The sequence below is a fragment of the Physeter macrocephalus genome, chromosome 4, assembly GCF_002837175.3.
Source record: "Physeter macrocephalus isolate SW-GA chromosome 4, ASM283717v5, whole genome shotgun sequence".
NCBI lineage: Eukaryota > Metazoa > Chordata > Mammalia > Artiodactyla > Physeteridae > Physeter > Physeter macrocephalus.
Genome location: NC_041217.1, coordinates 371,243 through 381,087, shown reverse-complemented (window position 1 = coordinate 381,087; position 9,845 = coordinate 371,243). Strand labels below are relative to the sequence as shown.

The following is a 9,845-nucleotide window of genomic DNA, read 5'->3' as shown; positions in this document are numbered from 1 at the left end:
GCTGAGCCTGCGCGTCCGGAGCCTGTGCTCCGCAACGGGAGAGGCCACAACAGTGAGAGGCCCTTGTAACACACACACAAAAAAACAAAAACAAAAAAGAAAAACGGACACTAGACACAGACCCAGATATTGATTGTTATCAGATGTGGACTTTACAATAATCATAGTAAATTATGGTTAATATGTTCAAGAAAATAGAAGACAAGATAGAGAATTTCAATAGAGAACTGCCCTCTCTTTGGAAAGATAGAAATGCTAGAACTGAAAAATAAAACAACAAATTAAGAAATTCAATTGTAGTAAAGCAGCTGAAGAGAGGATTTGTGAACTAATTAGATTGGACAGTGGAAAACACCCAGAATGAAACCCAGAGAGAGAGGAGAATAGAAAATACAGGAAAAGTGTAGTAAACAATGGGAGGGTGGCCAGTGAGTTGTAATAGAAGTGTACCTGTAGTTCGAGAAGGAGAGGTGAGGGGCCGGCTGCTTCTCCTGGGCACCGCTTCTTCCTGGAAAGTGGCTGCTCAGACTGGTTATTCAGACGTAGGCGTGTGGCCGACATTCTCTTGAAAACGAGCAAAGCGAACCTCTCATTCTGAGTGTTGGTTGCCAATTGTAACATTTAAAGCAGAAATTAGAACTTTGGAAAACTTGTACCTGTCACTGTGGGTGATACTGTTGAACTGCTTCCCAATGTGGAAAGACTGTTCTGAGACCAAAGATAATATTAGAGAATGTGGGTTTTTTTTTTAACTTTTATTTTTTTTATTGATATAATTGAAATAAAAGAATCCTTTTTGGCATACAACATAATGATCTGATAAGCATATTACAAAATGATTACCACAATAAATGTAGTTAACATCTGTCACCAGACATATTTTCCTTGTGGTGAGCACTTTTAAGATCTGCTCTCTTAGCAGCTTGCGAATACATTAGTGTTGTTAACTACAGTCACCTTGTTGTGCACACATTCCCAGGACTGACTTATCTCATAACTGGAAGTTTGTACCTTTTGACCACCTCCACCCACTTCGCCCACTCCCCCACCTCTGGCAACCACCAGTCTGTTCTCTGTACCTATGAATTCAGTTTTTTAGATTCCACATACAAATGAGATCGTGCAGTATTTGTCTTTCTCTGTTTCTCTTAGCATAATGCCCTCAAGGCCCATCCATGTTGTTGCCAATGGCGAGATTTCCTCTTTTCTATGACTGAATATATTCCATTATGTATGTACATGTGCGCACACGCGTGTGTGTGTATACACACACACATATACGCCACATTTTCTTTATCCATTCATCTGTCAGTAGGCACTTAGGTTGTTTCCGTATCTTGGCAATTGTGAATAGTCCTGCTGTGAACATTGGGGTACAGATTTAGTACAGATCGAGATTGTGATTTGGTTTCCTTCAGATAAACACCCAGAAGTGGAACTGCTGGATCATATGGTAGTTCTATTTTTAATGTTTTGAGGAATCTACATACTGTTTTCCAGAGTGGCTGCACCAATTTACGTTCCCACCAGCAGTGCCTGAGGGCTCCCTTTTCTCCACACCCTCACCAACACTTGTTATTTCTTATCTAATAGCCATTCTGACAGGTGTGAGGTGACATCTCACTGTGGTTCTGATTTGCATTTCCCTGATGATTAGTGATGTTGAGCAGCTTTTCATGTGCCTGTCGGCCATCTGTATGTCTTCTTTGGAAAAAGTCTGTTCAGATCCTCTGTCCATTTTTTAATCAGGTTGTTTGTTTTCTTTTGAGTTGTATGAGTTCTTTATCTAGTTTGGCTATTAACCCCTTATCAGATATATGACTTGCAAATATTTTCTCCCATTCAGTAGGTTGCCTTATTGTTCTGTTGTTCTTTGCTGTGCAGAAGCAAAAAGTTTGATGAAGTCCCACTTGTTCATTTTTGTTTTTGGTGTCAAATCCCAAAAATCATTGCCGAGACTGATGTTAAGGAGCTTAAACCGTATGTTGAAGAACGTGATTTTTAAAATTACTATTGCATTGGGCTTCCCTGGCGGCGCAGCGGTTGCGCGTCCGCCTGCCGATGCGGGGGAGCCGGCTTCGCGCCCCGGTCCGGGAGGATCCCACGTGCCGCGGAGCGGCTGGGCCCGTGAGCCATGGCCGCTGAGCCTGCGCGTCCGGAGCCTGTGCTCCGCAACGGGAGAGGCCGCAGCAGTGAGAGGCCCGCGTACCGCAAAAAAAAAAAAAAAAAAAAAAATTACTATTGCATAACGAAACGTGTCACCATTTGGGGGATTTTACCAAAGACACGCCTGGGTAAGACATTCCATCCAAAGTACAAGATAGACCACTGGATTTTGGCATAACAGAATATGAAAATTCTGTTAACATCATTTCAGATTCCACATTGCGACTAACCTTGAAGAAAGTACCACTTGTGTTTGACTATAGGATCAAAGAAGACTGTCCACAATTATCTGAAAAAGCTATTCTAATACTCCTTGCTTTTCCAACTACATATCTGTGCAGGACTGGATATTTTTTATATATTTTAACTAAAACAGCATATTGCAGCATATCGAACGCAGAAATGTATATGAGAATCGGGCTGTCTTCTATTAAGCCAACATTAAAGAAATTTACAAAAATGTAAAATAATGCCACTCTTACTAAATTTTTTTGTTTTAGAAAATTTAGTTATTTTTCATGAAAGATAAGTTATTGACGTTAACATGTAATAGGGCTCTCATTTTCAGATGAATTAATAAACACGTTTAATTTCTCAACTTTACTGCCTAATAAGGTAGATATTAATAGATATACCCCACATAAACAGAAGCTGTTTGGGGATCCTCAGTAATTTTTTTAAATATAAAAGGGTCCTCAGACCAATCAGTTTGAGAACCGTTGCTATAGGTACAAGTAGACCTAATTTTATTGTGCTTCACATTATCGCTTCCAGATACTGCGTTGTTCACAAATTCAAGGTTGGTGGCAGCCTGTGTCGAACAAGTCTCTCGGCGCCATTTTTCCAACAGCATCTGGTCACTTCATGTCTCTGTGTCACATTTGGTTATTCTCACAATATTTCAAACTTTTTCATTATTGTATTTGTTATATCTGTGATCAGTGATATTTGATGTTACTATTGTAATTGGGGTGCCACACCACACCCATATGAAACCACAAACTTAATCAATAAATGCTGTATCTTTACTGCTCTACCCAGCAGCGGTTCCCCTGTCCCTCTCCCTCTCCTTGGGCCTCCCTATTCCCTGAGACAAAACATTACTGAAATTAGGCCAATTAATAACCCTACAAGGGTCTCTAAGTATTCAAGTGAAAGGAAGAGTTGCACATCTCTCACTTTAAATCAAAAACTAGAAATTATTACCCTTAGTGAGGAAGGCACGTGGAAAGCCAAGATAGGCCTAAAGCTGGGCCTCTTGCACCAAACGGTTAGCCAAGCTAGAAATGCAAAGGAAAAGTTCTTGAAGGAAATTAAAAGTACTACTTCAGTGAACACACAAATGATAAGAAAGCGAAACAGCCTTATCGCTGATATGGAGAAAGTCTGAGTGGTCTGGATAGAAGATCAAACCAGAAACAGCAAAGCCTCGTCCCGAGCAAGGCCCAACTCTCTTCAGTTCCATGAAGGCTGAAAGCGGTGGGGAAGCTGCAGAAGAAAAACTTGAAGCTTAGCAGAGGTTGATTCATGAGGTTTAAGGGAAGGTGCGTTCTCAGTCACATAAAAGTGCAAGGTGAAGCAACAGGTGCTGATGTAGAAGCTGCAGCAAGTTATCCAGAAGATCCAGCTAAGAGAATTCATGAATGTGGCTGCACTAAACCACAGATTTTCAATGTAGGTTAAACAGCCTTCTATTGGAAGAAGATGCCATCCAGGACTTCCATAGTTAGAGAGGGGACGTCAATGCCTGGCTTCAAAGGACAGGCTGACTCTCCTGTTAGGGGCTGATGCAGCTGGTGACTTTCAGTTGAAGCCAAGGCTCATTTACCATTCTGAAAATCCTAGGGCCCTTAAGAATTATGCTGCATCTACTCTGCCTGTGCTCTGCAAATGGAACAACAAGCCTGGATGACAGCACACCTGTTTACAACATGGTTTACTGAATGGTTTAAGCCCACTGTTGAGACCTACTGCTCGGAAAAAAAAGATTCAAAATATTACTGCTCATTGACAGCGCACCTGGTGTCACCCAAGAGCTCTGATGGAGATGGGCAATGAGACTCATGTTGTTTTCATGCCTGCAAACACAACATCCGTCCTGCAGCCTGTGGATCAAGGAGTAACTTTCAAGCCTTGTTGTTTAAGAAATACATTTCGGGGACTTCCCTAGTGGTGCAGTGGATAAGAATCCGCCTGCCAGTGCAGGCAACACGGGTTCGATCCCCGGTCCGGGAAGATCCAATATGCCGCGGAGCAACTAAGCCCGTGCGCCACAACTACTGAGCCTGTGCTCTAGAGCCTGCGAGCCACAACTACTGAGCCCTTTTGCCACAACTACTGAAGCCCACGCGCCTAGAGCCTGTGCTCTGCAACAAAGAGAAGCCACCACAATGAGAAGCCTGTGCTCCGCAATGAAGAGTAGCCCCTGCTCGCCGCAACTAGAGAAAGCCTGCACGCAGTAACAAAGACCCAGTGCAGCCAAAAATAAATAAGTTTATGAAAAAAGAAAAAAGAAATACATTTCATCAGGCTATAGCTGCCATAGATGGTGACTCCTCTGATGGATCTGGGCAAAGTCAGTTGAAAACCCTCTGGAAAGGAATCACCATTCTAGATGCCATTAAGAACATTTGTGATTCATGGGAAGAGATCAGAATATCCACCTTAACAGGAATTTGGAAGAAGTAGATTCCAACCCTCATGGATGACTTCGAGGGGTTCAAGACTCCAGTGGAGGAGGTAACTGCAGATTTGGTGGAGAAAGCGAGAGAAATAGAATTAGAAATGGGGGCCTGAAGCTGTGACTGAATTGCTGCAATCTCATGATACAGCTTGAAGGATGAGGAGTTGATTCTTACGGGTGACCAAAGAAAATGGTTTCTTATTCATAGCAGCACTAGTTACAGTAGCGAAGACATAGAAGCAACCTAAATGTCCATCGACAGATGAATGGATAAAGAAGGTGTGGTACATATAGACAATAGAATATCACTCAGCCATAAAAAAAGAATGAAATAATGCCATTCGCAGCAACATGGATGGACCTAGAGATTGTCATACTTGGTGAAGTAAGCTAGACAAAGACAAATACCATATGATATCACTTGTATGTGGAATCTTAAAAAAAAAAGATACAAATGAACTTATATACAAAACAGAAATAGACTCACAGACATAGAAAACAAACATGGTTACCGAAGGGGAAGGGTAGGAGTAAATTAGGAGTTTGGGATCAACATGTACACACTACTACACATAAAACAGATAAACAATACTACTGTGTAGCACAGGGAACTCTACTCAATATTTTGTAATAACCTATAAGGGAAAAGAATCTGAAAAAGAATAGATATATGTATAACTGAATCACTTTGCTATACGTTTGAAACTAACACACATTGTAAATCAACTATACTCCAATTAAAAAAATAAAATTTAGGGCTTCCCTGGTGGCGCAGTGGTTGCGCGTCCGCCTGCCGATGCAGGGGACACGGGTTCGCGCCCCGGTCCGGGAAGATCCCACGTGCCGCGGAGCGGCTGGGCCCGTGAGCCGTGGCCGCTGGGCCTGCGCGTCCGGAGCCTCTGCTCCGCAACGGGAGAGGTCACGGCAGTGAGAGGCCCACGTACCGCAAAAAAAAAAAATAATAATAAATAGAATAAATAAAATAAAATTTAAAGAAAAAAAGAAAGTGGTTTTTTGCAGTGGACTCGACTCCTGGTGAAGACGCTGTGAAGGTTATTAAGATGGCAACAGAGGATCCAGGATATCACCTAACGTAGTTGGTAAAGCAGGGGCAGGATTTGAGAGGACTGACTCCGGTCTTGAAAGAAGTTCTGCTGGGGCTGAAATAGTGTCGGCCTGCGCCGCAGGCCACAGAGAAATCGTTCATGAAGGGAAGAGTCAGTCAGTGGGGCAGGCGTCACTGCTGTCTTCTTCCAAGACATGGCCACGGCCACCCCAGCCCTCAGCAACCTCCTTCCTGTCCAGCGAGCTGCCAGCGACATCAAGGCAAGACCCTCCACCAGCAAAAAGATTACAGCTTGCCGAAGGCTCAGACGGTGGCTAGCGTTTTTAACAATATTTTTTAATTAAAGTATGTACCTTGTGTTTTTAAGATATGCTATTGCACACTTACTACAGTATAGCGTAAACATAATTTTTATATGTACTGGACAACCAAAAATTTCATGACTGACTTTACTGCAGGATTCACTTTATTGTGGTGGTCTGGAACTGACCTTGCAATATCTCTGAGATATGCTTGTATTACAGTGACAGTTAAAATGTATTATTAGGATATTATGAACCGTTCTGTGGTACTGAATATGAAAATATAGATAAGATTCCTTGAAAAACAGATATTACCAAAACAGAAAATCTGAATAGGCCTAATTCTATTAAAGAAATTGAAACCCTTATTTAAAACCTTCCCATAAAGAACACTCTAAACCCAGATGGGTCTATTGGTGAACCCTTCCACTTATTTAAGGAGGAAATGACCCCAGTCTTACACAGATTCTCAAAGAAAATAGACAAGGAGGAAACACTTCCCAACTCTCATAACTTTAATTTCAAGACTGGCTGGGTTATTATAAGGGAAAATTACAGGCCAGTTTCTTGCATGAACACGGATGGAGGAATCCTAAAGTAAACAATACTGAATCTATATAAAAAGTCTATATAAATGATGGTACACACATCATGATTAAGTTGAGCTTATCCCAAGCATTTAGGGTGGTTTTATCATTCAAAAATTGTTCAGTGTAATTCTCCATATTAACAGAAGAAAGAAGGAAATGATAGTTTCAGTGTACCGGGAAGAAAAGCCTGTGATAAAGTTCACACACTGGTGATTAAAAAACAAAACAAATAACAAGCAGCCCCTCCTAGCCCACTGCCATGGGCGGGGAAGGAGTTGCCTTCACTTGAGCCGCAGCCTCTGCAGAGTCTTAGCCAGGAGCTGTCTCTCTGAAGGCAGGAGCGAAGCAGGGAGACGACTGTCATCGCCGCTAGCCAGAGCGTGAAGGCAGGAAACGAAATTAAAAGTCTAAGGATGGGAAAGAGGAAAGAAAATTCTCACTTTACAGCCGTAGATGGTGTGATTCTGCACGAACGCTGACGTGCTTACAGGTAATGTCTTGGCTTATGTAATGTTCACCGATAGGCCGTCGGGTTGAGTCGGCCTGACTTCACCTTGGCTCACAGAAATCCCCTCGGTGTGCGGACGCGCCTGCTGTCCTCCAGGGCCTCACCTCTGGTGTGACTCTTCTTCCCCGCAGGTCGTATCTGACTCCTGTACGGGATGAGGAAGCAGAGTCGTTACGGAAAGCGCGCTCCAGACAAGCTCGGCAGACTCGAAGGTCTACCCAAGTGAGTGTGACCTCCGTGTTTAAGTCCTTTTTTGTCTGTCTGCCTTTCCACTGGAAGTACAATTAAATAATGATAAAACGTGTGCCTTATTCCAGCCATCGTAGTGAAAGCTTCCCTGTTAGATCTTACGCTACATAGAACCAAATGAATTCATAGCTACATATACCCCCTCTCGCTTCTGTTCTTCAGGCGCAGAGCAGGCTTCTCTCCTTCCCTCCCTAAGACTAATCATTCCACGTGTGCTTAAGGCCCACACCTTTCTTCCTGCAGGAGAACAGTCTGGCGCAATCTCAGAGTGTTAACCATAGAGTTACCATGGGACCGAGCCATGCTGCTCCTGGGTGTGTACTCAAGAGAAGTAAAGCAGGCTTCTACAGAAGAGCCCCACACAGATATTTATAACAGCGTTATTCACAGGAGCCAGAAACCCAAATTCAGTGTTATCTCTGGCCAGAGGTAACTTGCTGTAGAGACCAGAATTACGTGTGGAGTGTGCAGGTTCGCTGGAGGGCTGAGCCCTGGGCTCCCGGCGGCGTCAAGGTCAGCGTTCTGGGGCTGGTGGTGCCCCAGCGAGTGCTGGGCAGTGGGGGCCCAAGCGGGCCCGTTGCACAGGCCAAATAAATGAGGCAGCCAACAAAACCGGAAAAAACCCTCACAAATTTCCACTGATCTGGGAATAAAAAGAAATGAAGCCCTGATGCACGCTAATGCCGCAATGTGGATGAACCTTAAGAAAAAGTTATGCTGCGTGAAAGAAGGCTGGCGTGACTCCGTTTGTATGAAAATGTCCAGAGAGATAGGAAGTGGGTTAGCATTTGCTGGGGGCCGGAGAGAGGGAGGAATGGGAAGTGACCACTGAGGGGGCGGGGTTTCTTCCTTTCTGGGGTGATGAAATGTCCTGAAATTAGACGGGGATTTTGGACAGCTCTGTGAATATACTAGAAAACAGCGAGTTGTACTCTTCAAAAGGGTGGATTTTACGGTATGTGGATTATGTTTCCATGATGATGTTATAAAAAGGAACAAGAAGAGTCCCTCAGGGAAGCTTTGAAGTAAGGAAGATATGACCTGCGTTATATTTTGCCAAAGTCGCCGTGCAGGGTCGGGCTGGGAGAGGCCTGTGAAGCCCGGAGGCCCGTGGGAAGCCGCCCCTTAGCTGAGCTGGAGGTGACGCGTGTAGCAGCAGCAGTTGAGGGGGGCTGTGATGGGGCGTCGAGGAAGCGGAGGAGGATGACCCGGGCAGCAGGGCCGAGGAGCGGCCAGAGGACTGAGGGACCAGCCGGGAGGTGGTGCCCGAGGGTGTGAGAGGCAGCCTCCGGCGAAGGGGGGACCCCCGCGGCTACAGACGCCAAGCAGGAGAGCTGAGGACTGAGAGGGCCCTTGCGCGTAGCCCCCGAAGTGCCCTCGTGTCCTTCCGGAGCCTCCGGGGTCGGGCAGGTGCCGTCCTGTGTGGTCACTGCCACGGCTGTTACTGCTTGTGCTTGATGGTGGTTTGCTTCCCCGGAGGGCGTCACCCCCACGAGGGCCAGACAAGCACTTGTTCTGGTTTGGTTTACCGTGGTGCAGACTATACGTAACATACAACTTAATATCTGAGCCGTTTTTAAGCGTACGATTCACCGGCATTAAACGCATTCACGTTGTCGTGCGGTCATCAGCACCGTCCGTCTCCAGAACAGCTTTCGTCTCCCCGGACTGAGCCTCTCCGCCCGTTAAACAGCTCCCTCTCTCCCCACGGCTCCTGGCAGCCACCGCTCTGCTTTTGATCTCTATGACCTTGACTCTAGGTAGCTCATGTGAGTGGAATCACGCAGTTTTTGTCTTTTCTGTGACTGGCTTGTTTCACTCAGTGTCGTGTCTTCAAGGTTCATCCATGTGGTAGCACACGTCAGTTTTCTTCCTTTGTAAGGCTGAGTGATATTTTGTTGTATGTTTAGACCTCATTTGGTTCATCCGTCATCCGTTGATGGACACTTAGGTTGCTTCCACCTTTTGGCTGCTGTGAACAGCCTTGCTGTGAACGTGGGTGTGCAAATCTCATCAGACCCTGCTTTTAGTTCTTTTGGGTATAGACCCCGAAATAGAATAGGCTGGATCATGTGTTCCTGTCTTGATACTTACTTTCCGTCATGCTCATCTGCTGTCTTATGTCTTTTCCATTTGATCGTGGTTCTCGAGCACAGGGATCATTTGGTTTGTCTTTGTAGTTCCAGTGCTTAAAAACGCAGTAACTTTTTATTAAGAGAATGAGTGAACAAATTAGCTAATAGTTACCTTCTGGCTTTGGAACTTCCCTCTTCTGAGGACG

At 44.7% G+C, this 9,845-nt stretch overlaps 1 protein-coding gene and 1 long non-coding RNA gene across 12 annotated transcripts in view; both read left to right on the top strand.

Moving 5' to 3' along the window:
* Positions 1-4,651, top strand: part of LOC129392039 (uncharacterized) — an 18,339-nt gene extending 13,688 nt beyond the window's left edge. Inside the window, exon 2 of the long non-coding RNA XR_008616995.1 lies at positions 2,941-4,651. This is a non-coding gene — a long non-coding RNA (uncharacterized lncRNA). The remainder of the gene's footprint in view (positions 1-2,940) is intronic.
* Positions 1-9,845, top strand: part of PPP1R12B (protein phosphatase 1 regulatory subunit 12B) — a 221,015-nt gene that overhangs the window by 117,710 nt on the left and 93,460 nt on the right. For all 11 annotated transcript variants that reach the window (XM_028488226.2, XM_028488215.1, XM_028488214.1 and 8 more), the window contains one exon: positions 7,447-7,537. In XM_028488226.2, the coding sequence (XP_028344027.1) occupies positions 7,447-7,537 (91 nt within the window). The remainder of the gene's footprint in view (positions 1-7,446; positions 7,538-9,845) is intronic.